Source organism: Crinia signifera, chromosome 3 (assembly GCF_055691185.1).
Source record: "Crinia signifera chromosome 3, ASM5569118v1, whole genome shotgun sequence".
Classification (NCBI taxonomy): Eukaryota; Metazoa; Chordata; class Amphibia; order Anura; family Myobatrachidae; genus Crinia; species Crinia signifera.
Window position 1 is genome coordinate 199,589,592 of NC_139219.1, and position 16,844 is coordinate 199,606,435.

Here is a 16,844-nt window from a genome sequence, read left to right on the forward strand (position 1 = left end):
GCACCTTGTGTTTCGGGCAGAGGAGCTATAATATTCTGCTCCCGCCGTATGGTATACATCTGCTTCAACCCGTCACTTTAATGTGTATGTATAGACAATGTGATATTTAGTTTTGAAAGGCATTAGAAAGTGATTTGCGCTTGAACACTAGTGAAACTGTACATCAAACTCAAACAAGTTTGACACATGCTTGTTGTATTTGCATTCAGGATGTGAGATATGGCACTTAATTGACTACCCACCACAGACAATGCCTTTAACTGAAGTTAAAATAAGAAATGTACTAAATGGAGAGGTTAACCTTTGTGAAATCACAATGCGCGTTGTATGTGGTAACTGAAGAAAATTATTTTCTGGGGTTATAACTTATGGCCTGATAAAAGGTTCCAGATGAGCTAGGCCTGGGGTAGCCAACCCTAGTCCTCTAGAGCTACCAACAGTGCATGTTTTGCAGGTCTCCTCACAGAATCACAAGTGAGCTAATTAGCTTCATCTGTGTATCTTTTAAAATGTGTCAGTGATTAATGAGTGCAGCAGCTAGGTTGTCTGGAAAATGTGAACTGTTGGTAGCTCTCGAGGGCTAGGGTTGGCTACCACTGAGCTAGGCTAATACACAAGTAGCTTGCCTTGTAATGCTGCTAATCACACGTGTATAGGCGCTCAGGGACTCGCCATTCATACTGCCCATGTGCATGTAACAAAGGTTATACAACTTGTATGTATGCTCTAATGCTTGTGACAAGTCCCCCAACTCCATGCACCCTGTATTTGGTTAATCAGGCATGGTTAGAAATGCCAACACAATCCACATAAACAATTCAAGTGTGTTGAGAACTGATTTTTAGAGGACTATACAAATCAAAATATCAATAACTGGCCAAAAGTTGACAATGACTAACATTTTCTAAAACTTTATTAGGAAACGGGGTTGTAATGTTATATTTCAGATCTTAAAAATAATATATCACTAGGCAACAATACTTTCATCTCATACACACTCTTTGTGTAGAAAGCGGATACAACCAACAGGACAAATTGCTATCATTTCCAAAAGGCTTTCCAGTTACCATTATAGCAGCACATACGATATTTATACTTATGTTGTGGTGTTCTGCAACTTAACACCTTTCGTGACATTTAACAGTTGTTTTATAATTTAAAACAATCTGAAGCAAGAGATCAGAAAACATTCTTCTGTAAATAATTGAACAGGCAAGAAAGCTGCAGAAGGCAACTTTACAATAATAGGAGCAGTGTTACAGCTTCTTATGTAGGGTACACACCAGGACGACCACCGTCGTTCACGACCGATAGACGACCATGGAACGATTTCCCTTGGACTTCCCGGGAGCTCCCAGGCAGTCCCCAGCAAACGATTAGCAAAAATTGTGGTTTTTTGGCGGAACGATCTAGATCCGATCCCGATGCGCCCGCGATGGTCGTTAAGACGGTCGGATCGCTGGTTTTTGTTTTTTTGCAAGAACACCTGCGACCGTCGTCCGATTGGCCTTTGAAATTTAAATGAAGGGGCTGGACTAGCAGAGGGGATAGGAATAGCAGCAGCCATTTTAAACCAGTGTATTTCTGCTTTGTTACTAGTGAGGCTTGGTTTATACCTGCTGAACGCTGGACATAGCTATTTACACATTACTTTGTTTTGCCTGCCATTACAAAGTGTCTTTTAACCCTGCACTATGGAGAATGCAGTGATGGGTAGTCACCAGCAACAGTACCTGCTCTATTATGCAGTGTTGAAGCTCAGACGTCAGAGAGCCCAGCGCAGGAGAGAAAGATCATGCTGGACAAAGCAGTGGCTACTTCAGCGTCAGACTCGTTCGCACATGCCACTGCTCAGGGACATCAGGGAGAATAACCCAGACGATTTTCGTAACTTCTTGAGGATGGATGATGCCACATTCCAGGAATTGCTGCGTCTGGTGACTCCCCACATCGAGAAGCAGGATACCAAGTATCGCATGGCTATCCCTGCTGAGGAACGGCTGGTGGTGACCCTGAGGTTTCTGGCGACAGGACGGTCTCTTGCTGACCTAAAGTTTGGATCCCTCATCTCCCCGCAAGCTTTGGGCCTCATCATCCCGGAGACCTGCAAAGCCATTGTGAAGGTGCTGCAGTACCAGTATTGCAAGGTAAGGATGAAATATACACTGTACACTTTATTGTGCAAACAAAATATTTTTATTTATAATTTAGGCCTAGGACAGAAACAGGTTTTTTAGGCCTTTCATGGTTAAAACATGTAAAATAGTAAATAGATTGTGTCAACACAAATATATTATAATACCATATATAAAAGATATTGTACAAAAACACACACTATATATAAAGATTTAAGTATGTATGACCCAGTTTAAACTTTCCCAATAAGTACGGGCTACTGTGTGGCAGAGGATGTCTGCCGCAGATAAGTAAAGGCTGCGGCCCACATGGCGCATGGCGCAGATGCAATGGTCCCGGCCCCATTGATGTGCGCCATACGCCATGTGAGCAGTGGCCATCACATACCTGCAGCTGAGACCATGTCTGCCGCACAGTACCCCATACTATTGGCAAAGAAAAAAGGGCAATAAATGGAGTTTGCTATCCAGATTGAGGAGAATCCTGTTCTCCCTCTGGTAATGCAGGTACAGGTAGCAGCATATAAATAAACAAAAAAAACACACTCTGGTAACTTCTGGAACATGCCCTTACAACAGTAGGGATAAGGTACTGTGCGGCAGAGGATGTCTGCTGCAGATATGTAAAGGCTGCGGCCCACATGGCGCATGGCGCAGATGCAATGGTCCCGGCCCCATTGATGTGCGCCATACGCCATGTGAGCAGTGGCCATCACATACCTGCAGCTGAGACCATGTCTGCCGCACAGTACCCCATACTATTGGCAAAGAAAAAAGGGCAATAAATGGAGTTTGCTATCCAGATTGAGGAGAATCCTGTTCTCCCTCTGGTAATGCAGGTACAGGTAGCAGCATATAAATAAACAAAAATACACACTGTGGCCCTTGTGTGGCAGAGGATGTCTGCTGCAGATATGTAAAGGCTGCGGCCCACATGGCGCATGGCGCAGATGCAATGGTCCCGGCCCCATTGATGTGCGCCATACGCCATGTGAGCAGTGGCCATCACATACCTGCAGCTGAGACCATGTCGATGGTAAATGATAAAGTAGCCTATTTTTTAAGACAGATCCTCAAAAACAGGACACTCTGGATCTTCTATCAGTAAAGAACTGTAGAATTGACGGTACTGGGGGGGTTGAGAAGGCTGTGTAGGTGTTGACTGGGTATGTGTTGGAATTGTGCTCGACTGGCCTGCTACGGTGGCAGGCGGAGTAGGCACTGGTGATTCTAATGACAGTGGTGTGTCTGGTGCACTACCAATGCCAACTATTTTAGTGCCACTGTTGAGATACCCTAAACTGCCATTATACACCAACTCCATGCATAACTTTTCAAAAGTAAGTTGCTGGTCAGGAGCCATGTTGCGAACACACTCTGCCACATAAGTGAAGTAGTTGTCATGTTTGTCGGGGTTTCTTTGCAGGACTTGATGTGCCCGCATCATAAATTCTTCATGTGCCGCTGCTTCTCCTTTTTTTCCTTTGCCACGCATTTTTTTGGCACGGGGGAGTGGTGGAGTGGGTTCCAGGGTGGGTGGCGGAGTGCGTGCCGGAGTAGGAACTTCGTTCGATGTGCATGCATTCTCAGATAGGACAGATAGGTCTGGGGTTGCAGGTGGGTAGTCACCAAGCTGTAAAAAAATTGAACATGTTTACTAATCAATTCTATTTACTTCTAATTTCAGTTCCCTACCAGCGTGAATGAATGGAAAGTCATCGCAGAGGAGTTTGAACAGCGATGGAACTTCCCAAATTGCGGTGGAGCCATTGATGGCAAACATGTCCGCATAGCCCAGCCTATCAATAGTGGTTCCTACTATTTTAATTACAAGGGCTATTTTAGCATTGTACTAATGGCTGTTGTTAATGCGAACTATGAGTTTATCTTCCTGGATGTAGGAAGGAATGGCCGTGCATCGGATGGTGGCACTTTCAAGGACACAAAGTTCTACGAAAGGCTCATAGCGAACACCCTTCACTTGCCGTCTGTCCAGGAAACTAAACAGGGGCTTAACTTTGTTTTTGTGGCTGACGAGGCTTTTGGCCTGCACGAGCATGTCATGAAGCCATATGCGCAAAGGGGGTTGAACCATGACAAAAGGATCTTTAACTACAGGCTATCCAGGGCACGGCGTGTTGTGGAAAATGCTTTTGGCATCCTGGCAAGCCGGTTTCGCATTTTCCACACTGCCATTAACCTGAGGGTGGACAAAATTGACTGGGTTGTCACGGCGTGCTGTGTCCTGCACAATTTGCTCCGCAGAAAAGCCACACAGCAAAGGGCTACAGGCACAGCACTCCAAGAAGACCAAGAACTGCCAGAGGAGGTAGTGCAGATATCCTCCTTGCAAACCCCAACACAACACTACACAGGGAGTGCACGAGCCAAACAGGTGAGGGAAGAGTACATGGCCTACTTTAATGGGGAGGGCGCTGTGGATTGGCAGGAGGAATCAATTAGATAGCCAAAAAAATAGACTCACCGATGCAGACTGCGAATTCTCCTCCTCCTCCTGCGCCGTGACTTCTTGGTTTTCATGTTCTACCATAAGGACTACTCCTGTCCTCATCGACTCCTGGCTGAGGGTGAATGTCAACCGGTCATAGTACCAGAGCGATGTTTGATACATCTCGTCGACTCCAGCACCAGACTTCTTTGCAGCCTCCATCTTCTTGTGTTCCTTTAAGAACACCGTGCGCATATTCTGGATGCGTTTCCTCACCCATTCAACATTGGCCTCTGGGTGAAATGGAAGACTGTAGCGTGCCAACTCCTCCAAGGCTTGGTTTCTTTTCATTTTGTTTGAATACTCCTTGGATTTAGTTCGCCACAGGCATTCGTGTGCACGATATTTTTCAATAAACCCTTCAAGAAACTCTTGTTCCTTTGCGTTGGACATTGGGACTGTAAAAAGATAAAACCATTTTAGTTGTTATAGTTATACCCATGTTTTGTTTCATATTTAAATTTTTATAGTTATAGTTACCAGTTTACCTAGTTCTTATGTTTTAAGTATTTAAAATGTTAATAAACTTTTATGAAAACCACTATACATTTTATTGTGCAGATTGCTATTCACACACACAGGTGAATGGGGCCTAGCAGAGAGGAGTGCATGGAATACTGCAATGGTGGACAATGGTTTATGTATATATATCTATATATACACAAACACACGCACACAGGTGAATGGGGCCTAGCAGAGAGGAGTGCATGGAATACTGCAATGGTGGACAATGGTTTATGTATATATATCTATATATACACAAACACACACACACACAGGTGAATGGGGCCTAGCAGAGAGGAGTGCATGGAATACTGCAATGGTGGACAATGGTTTATGTATATATATCTATATATACACAAACACACGCACACAGGTGAATGGGGCCTAGCAGAGAGGAGTGCATGGAATACTGCAATGGTGGACAATGGTTTATGTATATATATCTATATATACACAAACACACACACACACACACAGGTGAATGGGGCCTAGCAGAGAGGAGTGCATGGAATACTGCAATGGTGGACAATGGTTTATGTATATATATCTATATATACACAAACACACACACACACAGGTGAATGGGGCCTAGCAGAGAGGAGTGCATGGAATACTGCAATGGTGGACAATGGTTTATGTATATATATCTATATATACACAAACACACACACACACACACACACACACACACACACACACACACACAGGTGAATGGGGCCTAGCAGAGAGGAGTGCTTGGAATACTGCAATGGTGGACATTGGTTATATGTATACACACACAGATGGGGCCCACCCAAAAAAACAAAAGTGACATGGTCGGGTGCACGGTTGCCAAACCAGTGCTTTATACACACTATATACATTGGTGGCAACAGTGGGCATGCATAGAAGAGCATTGGGAGTGCAAACATACCAGGTTGTTGTTCTGGGAGATGAGACAAGAAGGAGAGTCCAACTGCTGCGCCAGCGCTGTTTGCTATGTGGAAAAACATGGCGCCGGGGGAGTGTTTAGGAAATGCCACTCAAATAGGCTGGATCAAACGACGGACGCACCGACGGACGGACGACGGAGGCGGCAAAAAACACTCACGATCTGCATACGATTGACGGTCGGTCGGCCTGGGATTGACGGATCCTACCTGCAGCACGTAGGACCAAAGATGCGACCAAACGAGCGGCGTGAACGCGCATTGGATCGGAATCGGATCAAATAAATGGCAAAAACACACGATAATACACACAATCTGCATACAACCGGTCGGAATTGGATCTAAATTGACAGAATCGTGCCCTAGTCGTCCTGGTGTGTACCCAGCATTAGAACAAGTGTTGCAATATATTGTTAGGTTTGCCCATGGGACAGAGAGAAGGTTTCAGTGCTGCAATGACATATATTTTGGCAATGAATGGACAAACATGCAACCTTCAAATCATTATAGAAAAAAAAGATACTACAAAGAGAATTATATAGAAACAGAGAATTTGACGGCAGATAAGAACCATTTGGCCCATGCAGTCTTCCCCTTAATTATACCTATTAATGGACAACTGGCACATACAATATAAACAAAAACAACTTAATAAACAACAATATAAACAACAAAACATAAAATAGGTGGGACGAAACAAACTCTGCTAGATATTATATCTAATGAAAAGGAACAAGAGAGGTTTTGTAAAACCAAGGGGCTGTGACATTAACTGCAGAAGGGACAGCCATTCAGTCACATGGAGGTAAAACACACTGAGGCACAACAGGCAGCTTGGCAGTATTGTCAGAGTCCTTTTTACTGTATGCCAACCATGTGTTTGTCTGTTCAAGGAGCAGACAAATCACCAAAGTGGTGACAGCTATTAAGATTCAGTATCACTTGAACTGCTCAACTCACTTCATAATAGGAGTGTTCTTTCCCTGGACTTTATTCAATTTGAGTGTGAGGTGAAGTCCCTCCGGTTGAGGCAGAAGAGCATGTTTCACACATGATTTCAGGAAATAAGCCAACTGGGATGTAGCGTTGCTGGAATGGACTTCTATCCAAGTGTGTCTCTATTTATCAGCAGCAGTATAAGAAGACCGTGTTCACCTTTTTCGCACCTCTGGAGCATATAAATATTTGCTATCCTGCATTACAGGTACACACTGCAGACCCAGCTCATCAGTTTTATCATTTTAAAACATCTATTTAACAGTGGCAATAAAATCAGTGAAAACATGGATGATTCAAAACACACAGATGAAAAAAAGGTGTGTAAAAGCAGGGAACGTACATTCTACAATGCACTGACAATGAAGCTGGGCTGATGAGAGACAAACATACACACAGCCTGATAATTTAATAATTTTTATTTTATTAACAGTTTGTAGCGCAGCAGATTCCATTGTGCTTTACAATAGGAGACAGTGGTACAACAAACAGGGTATTTACAGACAGTCAAAGGTACGAGGGACCTGCTCGCAAGTTTATAATCTATAGGGAGATAGGCATTGATACACAAGGATAGATATTCTGGTACTTGTTTCCTAGCACGGCCCCCACGATTTTAATCCTGTTACATAGTTTTGATCGCATCGCATGGATGATTTAATTGTACAATCACCCTGATGTGTGATTAGTCTGTTATATGCACCCCCATTGTTAACGCCACCGCCACTATTAACGCCAACCCGAAGCGCGGCGAGCCCACGAGGGGCGGTGGTACGCATCCTACGAACTTTTCATACCTCCACTATCCACGTCGGCGTGGAGTTGATTTTCTATAGTGTGGCGAGCGCAGCGAGCCCGAAGCGCGTCGAGCCCCGCGAGGGGACATGGATAACTTCACGTGTATTACGCGGGGCTCGCCACACTATATAAAATCAACTCCACGCCGACGTGGATAGTGGGGGTATGAAAAGGTCGGAGGACGTGTACCGCTGCCCCTCGCAGGCTTGGGCCACGTTTTGGGTTGGCGTTAATAGTGGTGGTAGCGTTAACAATGGGGGTGCATATAACATACTAATCACCCATCAGGGTGCATGTACAATTAAATCATCGTTTTGATCGCATCGCATGCCATTTTAATGGCATGCGATGCGATTTTAAAATTGTACAGTGCGGCTCTTAGGACCCGAAAATCGGGTCCCATTGCATACCATCGTATACCACGAATTAAGGCATGCGATGGGCGCCGTGCTAGGAAACAAGTACCGATATTCTTTATTGCATAAAGTCCACCAGAATGCAAAGGTTCTTGGCGTGCTGCATAATATGGTGACACAGATGAAAAAAAGGTGTGTAAAAGCAGGGAATGTACATTCTACAATGCACTGACAATGAAGCTGGCCCGATGAGAGACAAACATACACACAGCCTGATTATTTTAATTTTATTAACAGTTTCTCATATAGCGCAGCATATTCCATTATGCCCAGGAGACAGTGGTACAACAAACGGGGTATTTACAGACAGTCAAAGGTATGAGGGCCCTGCTCTCAAGCTTAAGATCTATAGGGAAATAGGCATTAATACAAAATGATATTCTTATTGCATAAAGTCCACCGGAATGCAAAGGTTCTTGGCGTGCTGCATAATATGGTGACTAGACAGGGGTAATTAGAATGGAAAATGTGAAAAGAAAGAGAGAATAAATGTGTGGCCTGTACAGTGATGTGATTGGATAGAAACGGTATATGAAGGTTAAGTGGCAGGTTCTGGAATTTGATAAGCTTGCCTGAAGAGGTGAGGTTTCAGGAAACGCTTGAAGGCCTGAACTGCCTGTCATTAAAAGTTATCAAATACTAATAGGTTAAAATAACTGAGAAACACACATGGTGGAATTTTTTTGTCAGTTGAAAAGGGGCATAAAAATTTACTTACATGAAAATGAAGTTAAATGAATAATAACACAGTAAAGGAAAACATTTTCAAAAGCAAAATAATATTTTTTGAAAATGTATATACAGTGAACAAGTCTGAAAATTTAACATGTTTCGCTCCATATGTAAAATAGCTGCCTTTGCCTATAGATTGTGAGCTTTCAAGCAGGGCCCTCCTACCTCTATGTCAGTTTGTTTCTACCCAGTTTGTTTAATCACTGTTGTTTCCAATTGTTAAGCACAACGGAATATACTGCGCTATATAAGAAACAGTAAATAAATAAATTACTAAATTTGCACAAACACGAAAAATAGTTCCAAGTCAAAACTATAAAAAAGGTACCACAGTATATAGACACGTGGAAAGCAACTTCCATAAATTTACATGTCAAAGATTCAGACACAGTTCAGGCCAGGACATGTGCAAACTTTTTTACAAACAAAATTCTTAAGGTTCTTGAACAGGGGAACAATAATCAAAACCTTGAGGCTGGGTCAAAGAGGTTGTTTTAAAGATATTTGCCTGGGAGTATCTCTGCTAGTATACTGCTAGAATGGAAAACGCGAATAGGTACCCATATACAGAATGCTATCAACCAAAAGGTATGAAACTAGATTAAAGTACCACAAGAGAAAAAAAATGAATCGCACTGGCCCTAAAAAGGGACAGAACTGGGGCACTCACTATGAGTGGGGTCTCCTGCAGCTGTTAAAAAAATGGGGTAGTTACCCCCGTGTAACATACAAATGGACAACAAAAAGGTAAGCAGCAGCACACAAAATTATTTAAAAAATGAATGAAATGTAGTAAAAAAAACATTGGATAAAATACAATATGATCTAGAAATAAAAGAAAAGGCACCCACAAAATTTCTAGCCATCCCGAAATGCTTCAGGAGTTACTTAGACACCCACTCTCCACACAGAACCCCGGATTTCAGTTTGAACCAACCCCTTGGGATGTACAGAATTTACATCTACTGATCTTTCCAAGATTCTTGGAACCAGTTACCACTTGACTCCTGGATATTCACGCCCAACTTGGACTAGAGCAAATTTGCTACATAATCTGCAGACCACTATTGCAAATATACCTCCAATGGATTTACGGTTATTTATACCAGCATTTGGCCAACCACACGGACATAAGCAGCCATTGCCTATACCCAATTCAATGGTGGTAACTGTTCCTTTATTCACATTCAGTTTATTATTTTGGGGTACTATAGGAACGGACTCTACATGACGGCTAGCAATTTTGTGAGTGCCTTCATTTTATTTCTATATCATATTGTATTTTATCCAATGTTTTTTATTACATTTCATTAAAGTTTGTGTAAAATCTTCCAATCCATTTATACATTATTTTTTTTATTATTTTGGGTGCTGCTTACCTTTTGTTGTCCATTTGTAGATCAAAGTACTGTAGCTGTATACAGCAGCATTTACAGTATGGGACAAACATTATTTACTTTTCCAATTGCAATATTATGTACTCCACCTAGTTGGAACAATTGTGTCCAATAAAATGTAGTCAAGCATTGGGACTGTTTGTAGAATATGTTACTAAATGCAACATGGATCACAACAAGGCTACCTTGTAGTTTTTGCACTATAGGCTCATTTTCCTGATCACGCTTTCTATAATGTTGCATAGTCTATATAATATTCTATTAAGCTTTGCAATGTCATAGGCCAGCACTGCAGCCCATACATTTATTGTTTTTAATATTTTGTTTATATGTTGTTTTTACAAATTACTATTTACTGTGCAAATTCTTGTTGTTATAATATAATTGAGTACTATGTTTGTGTTCAACATTCTGCCCATTTACAACAATGTTAATATGCAGTTTTGTTTAATTGATTCTCTGCTCTATCTTTTTGTATGTATGGTTTTGCAAAGCTCAATAAAAATCACTCAACTTAAAAAAAAAAAAAAGAACTGACCTGCCCATATAGAAGTGATCTATAATCCTGCTTTCAGATCACAAATGCTGGGTCACTGGATTTGGACACAGGTTTACCCGTTCACACTGCTTAGCAACTCTGGTCTGACCTGGGTAAACTCTTCTTTTAACCCAGGTCGGATTGCTGGACCCGGTATTTTTCAAAAGGCCCTTTGACACTGCACAAATAACCCGGGTCCTACACCGGGTCACTGTGTGGTGTGAAAGGGCCTTTTGAAAAATACAGAGTATCAGGGTATCAGAGAAAATCACCTAAGCTGCAGTCATTCTTGCCCACTTTATTATCTCAAACATAAAAATGAAAATGTTCATTAAAATGATGAAATAAAAGTGGCAATGCAAAATGACATATCACAAGACAGCACATATTTTTTCTCAGCCACAATGCAATATGTAAAAAAAACAAAAACAAAAAAAAAACAAGCAAGCCTTCTCTTAGCACAATTACAGCAGTGAAGCAAGCGGCTGGAGATATTCTTGGTTTACATTTTGATCACCACTGATGTTGATTACATTTTCCTAATTGTTCTCTGAAGACAAAAATCTTGCTAAAGAATAATGAAACAAAATGTATGTGCAGCAGACTAAATTACTCTCAGGGCATTACATAGCAGAGGATTAGTCACCAGTGGGAAACCGTATTTGTAGTTCCCCTTATAGCAGCATTGTTTTGGTCCCCTGGTTATAGTAACAAATTGTGGTTTACATTTTCACTCGTAATAGGAACTTGTATTGATTTAGAAACAAAAGAACCACATCCTATGCTGCTCCAGTCTTTCTGCATCTGATTACTAGAAAAGCGCATTTAGTCAGTACATATATTATAACATACAGATGGAGTGTTTATCCAGTTTTTGCTGAAAAACCATATTACACCTAAAGATAATAATAATAATAATAATAATAATATTAATAAAAAAAAAAAACAACAACAATGAAATGAATAAGCTGCTACACAGAGCAGTAACTGCTAAAGACCCATGCCTTATGGATCTGGGACCAATGTTAGACAGCACTTACATAGACAGCCATTACATCGACACCATTAGTTCGACAGCTCAATAGGTCGACAGCTCATTAGGTCGACAGCTCATTAGGTCGACACTGCCATCAGGTCGACAGTGTCTATATCGACAGTCAAAAGGTCGACATGGGTTTTTCACTGTTTTTTGGCCGAAATGTCGACACAGTCGACATGGACACAGTTTGAAGTGAACCGCAGCCGCTCGCAATGCTTCGGGCACGGTGCCTCGCTGCGCTCGGCACACTATTTTATTCTCCCTCCACGCCCTAGTGCAGGCATGTCCAACGTTGGCCCTCCAGATGTTGTGAAACTACACATCCCAGCATGCTTTGCCACAGTTTTGCTATTAGAGAATGCTAAAACTATTTCAAAGCATGCTGGGATGTGTAGTTTCAAAACATCTGGAGGGCCAACGTTGGACAGGTCTGCCCTAGTGGATAGTAGGGCATGAAATAATGCCTGTCGGCACATGTCGGCTCAAAAAACACTGAAAAAAAACCATGTCGACCTTTTGACTGTCGACATAGACACTGTCGACCTAAAACATGTCGACCTAATGAGCTGTCGACCTAATGGTATGTCGACCTAAAAGCATGTCGACCTATTGAGCTGTCGAACTAATGGTGTCGATGTAATGGCTGTCTATGTAAGTGCTGTCTAACAATAGTCCGGATACCTGCCTTATACACCAGGATCAATGTCCAATTTGACACCACTGTCAGATTAGTTCCGATAGAAAATGGGCTTGTAACTGCCATCAGAAGAGGACCACACACACACACACACACACTCAGGAATCAAGGTAAATGCCTATCACATGATTTGTCTTGTCTAAAGGCCCCCATACATTAGGCAGACTTCCCCTATGGACAAGTCGGCCTGACTTCCCCTGAGCTCCCCGGGGTAGCTTGATAAGATTTAGCATTTAATGTGCCATTTTTTACATGTGATAAATTGGATGCGATTTATCACATGTAAAAAGCCGAGGAAGCGGCAGCAGAGGAGGGTCCAGGGGAGCTGCTGGCGAGGTAGCGGGCAGGGTCAGTTGTAGAGGCAGGCGGGGATCAGAGAGCAGGGTCTGGTCCGGGTGAGCGACAGCGGCGGGCTGGGAGCGGTCCGGGGGAACGGCAGCAGCAGGCTGGGAGCGGGGACCGGTTCGGGGGAGCGGCAGGAGATGTAGCGGACGGCGGGGACCACAGATGCAGAGCAGAGACCAGTGGCACCGTGGGAGAATAGAAAGAAATCCTAAAATCCTATTCAAAAGACAGGGCGGCTGCTGATTGGCTGAGCTCTCTGCTCTGCGGTCCCCATGACGAGCAGGAGAATAAAAACCATCCTATTCAAAAGACTGGGTGGCCACTGATTGGCTAAGAGCTCAGCCAATCAGCGGCTGAGCGGTCTTTTGAATAGGATTTATTTCTGTTCTCCGGCCGCGCCACCGGTCTCTGCTCTGCATCTGTGGTCCCCGCCGGTCGCTAAATCTTCTGCTGCTCCCCCAGGCCGGCCCCTGCTCCAGCCGCTCCTCCGGACCAGTCCCCGCTTCCAGCCTGCCGCTTATCCAGACCAGTCCCCGCTCCCAGCCTGCTGCTGCCGCTCCCCCGGACCGGACCCTGCTCTCTGATCCCCACCTGCCTCTACAACTGACCCTGCCCGCTAGCTCTCCTGCAGCTCCCCCGGACGAGACCTGCTCCCCCCGAGGCTGCACATGATTTATCTTATGTGCAGACCGTCCGACATCCGGATCTGATCCGATGCGCACGGGACCAAGCATCGAATCAGATCGGATGTCATACCCTACGCAATTTGAGCAATTTCACCAGATTTCTCTGCCCAATCCTCCAGATTCGGGTGAAATCTGTCCCAAATTGCATAGTGTATGGGGGCCTTTACATTGATGTTTTTAATCTAATTATCAAGTGTACAGTTAATTTTCTGTCTACACACTGTTTTATCAGGCCAGATGGTCATTATAGGTAGCAATATCGGGTTGTATGATCACAAATAATTACAGGCCTAAGAATATATATGATAATGTTAGTGAGAAATGTGAAAAGATGATAAAATAAAGACAACAGCTAAGTTAAGACCAGATCGAATGTTAATATAACATATATTGTCAGGGTAGGTATTCAATTACAGGAGAATGCATTTGCCCTGCTGTATGAACGCCACACAGTTTGGCTGTTAAGCAGTAATGGTAACATCTATGCAAACAAAGCTGCCCAATATACGGGTGCAGTGTGCTAAATTTGAGAAGGTAACCTGTGATGTAAGCTTTAAAACCGTTTTATGAATACACGTTCCTTGGTGAATATGAAACTATTATCCAGAGAAAGAGCGCACAAGCCAAAAAGGTCACAAGCCAGGACATGATGGTACTCACCCTCTTTGAAATAAATCCACATTGTAGAATTTTTGAAGCTCCACTGAAAATTCGACTGTGGCCTGAACATCACTCATTTTGTTTCCAGATGAAGACACCAAGGTTTACTAATTACTAAGGAGAGAGAGAAAAAATACTTGTGAAAAAAATTACTATAATCCTGGGTATAAAAGACACATTTTTGCACTATAAAAACCTCCCTCTATAGAAATACATCACCTAATTTATAAGGCATTTTGTGAGTGACATACATACCAGTCTTAAGGGGTGTACACATGGGGGGGTTTTGGCTAATGTACAAATTTGACTAAGCAATTTTGAGAGATTTTGTCTAGATGCACTGGAGATTTTGACTAAGAGATTGTGGCTAGGTAATGATAGTCTATGATCTAGTCAAGATTGCCTTGCCTGCACAGTCAATCTATACTAAGCAATCTATGCTAGACAAATTTGACTAAGCAGGAAAGAAATAGGGAGATTTCGGCTAAACTTCTAGGAGATTTTGACTATCTAGTCAAAATCTCCTGCCAAAATATCACCGGGTGTACACTTCACCAGGTTTAATACATCTGCCACAATATCACATACTTTCATTTGCAAAAGTGAGGACAAGTCTGATAACCGTATTTTTATTTTGGACCCTCAACCTATTGTAACCTTAAAAAAAAAAATAATTACAAGTTGTTACCCCATGTTTCGTCAAATGCCACTGATGATTGAAAGGTAAAATAATTTGTGCATTTGATTCTACAATGTCTGCCCATTCTCAGCTTGGGATCGTTGGATCTACAACAACAAGGTCGACATGCAGCAAGGTCGACATGCAGCAAGGTCGACAGTCAAAAGGAAGATATGAGGTTTTTCACAGTGTTTTTACCCGAATGTTGACATGGACACAGTTTGAAGTGCATGGCATCCCATCGCTTCTCTCGGCACACTATTTTATCCCCCACCACGCCCTAGTGGATGGTAGAGCATGAAATATCGCTTGTCGGCACATGCCGGCTCAAAAAACAGCGAAAAACCCCATGTCGACCTTTTGACTGTCAACCTAGTCCATGTCGAATTAATGCGTGTGTCAACCTAGACCCATGTCGACCCAATGCTTGTTGACCTAGTTGTTGTAGACCTAATGACTGTATCATATGTTTGTGTTTAGGAATAAGTTAATGTGCTAGGTGCTGCCTCACACTGTGCAGTTAATATGTCACCACCTATATACAAATTGATACAAGAAAAAAGATACTGACAGTTTTTCAAGGCGCTCCTGGCTCTCAATTCCGTTCTATATCATATACTTCTTATTCTAATGACTGTACCCCCTCAGCTTAATGCTTGTGGTTTTACAGTCATTTATAATTTGGCGTATAAGAGAGGCTAGCTTCCACCAAGGTAAATTTGGCACAACAGCATAAACACAATATATAAACACAATATCACAACAGTAGATGAATTACTAATACCCCTCTCACATTACAACCAAAAAAAAAATGGTATTTTGCCGATTTTTAAGGGATTTAAAACGGTTCTAACTGTAATGTGAGAGATCCGTTCTGAATTTTCCGGTTTAAGACAAAAAAAAAAGTCTAGGTCAACAACATGTGGTTGTTGAGGGTCAAAAGTTCAACATGGAAATGATCGGCTTAAGTTTTTCCAAATTTTTTCTTTTCACTTATTTAGACTTTTTCCTGCTTTAAGTGGACCTCGATTGGGATTGGTCAAGTGTACCAAGTTTGGCAGTAGTGGAGCAAGGCCCCTGGCCCGATGCTTGCCATACAAGGGGACACTGTGCACTAATTGTGGGTCCATATGCTCAGGTGTCATAATGAACACCAACTAAAAAAAAAAACTTAAAAAAAAAAAAAACTCATGTAGACCTTTTCATGCCTTTAACTTTTTCCAGTGTCAACCTTGTGGTAACCACACTTTTCCCCCGTGCAAACACAATTTTGTGGGTGTTCTCATGGACTTTTGCAGCTTCAACGTCGGCCATTCATGCATGGGGTAAACCTCGCTAATTGAATTGCTCTGGTGCAGGGTTTAGATCTGCCCTAAGTGTAGCTTATTGCAGCCTCTCCCCCTCAGCTGCTTATCTCTTGATCTGCTTTAGGCTAGTGTTTCCTCTACGCTTCTTTTGCAGGGTAACGCACCCTGCCCGTTTTTAAATCTCAAAATGCACCCTGCCCTTTTTGTGTGTGGCACTGTGTGCCCTTAAGCTGCCCCCCACGTGCTGACACAAATTTTTGGTGTGCCATCATGTGTAATGGGTATTACGATGTATGCCATCATGTGTAATGGGCATTATGGTGTGCGGTATAATGTATAAGAGGCATTACAGTGTATGCCATAATGTGTAATAGTCATTATGACAGAATATGTAATGGGCATAGCAGATTATGACAATGTTTAAGGAGTTTAATCCTAGTGCAGTGTGCAAATTATATATAAATATATATATTTTTT

General features: G+C 42.5%; 1 protein-coding gene across 5 annotated transcripts in view; it reads right to left on the reverse strand.

Moving 5' to 3' along the window:
* The window catches only part of FAM135A (family with sequence similarity 135 member A), a 120,555-nt gene that overhangs the window by 66,015 nt on the left and 37,696 nt on the right, over window positions 1–16,844 (reverse strand). For all 5 annotated transcript variants that reach the window (XM_083177257.1, XM_083177255.1, XM_083177258.1 and 2 more), the window contains exon 3: window positions 14,382–14,495. In XM_083177257.1, coding sequence (XP_083033383.1) covers window positions 14,382–14,458 — 77 coding nt within the window. In that variant the 5' untranslated portion in view covers window positions 14,459–14,495. The remainder of the gene's footprint in view (window positions 1–14,381; window positions 14,496–16,844) is intronic.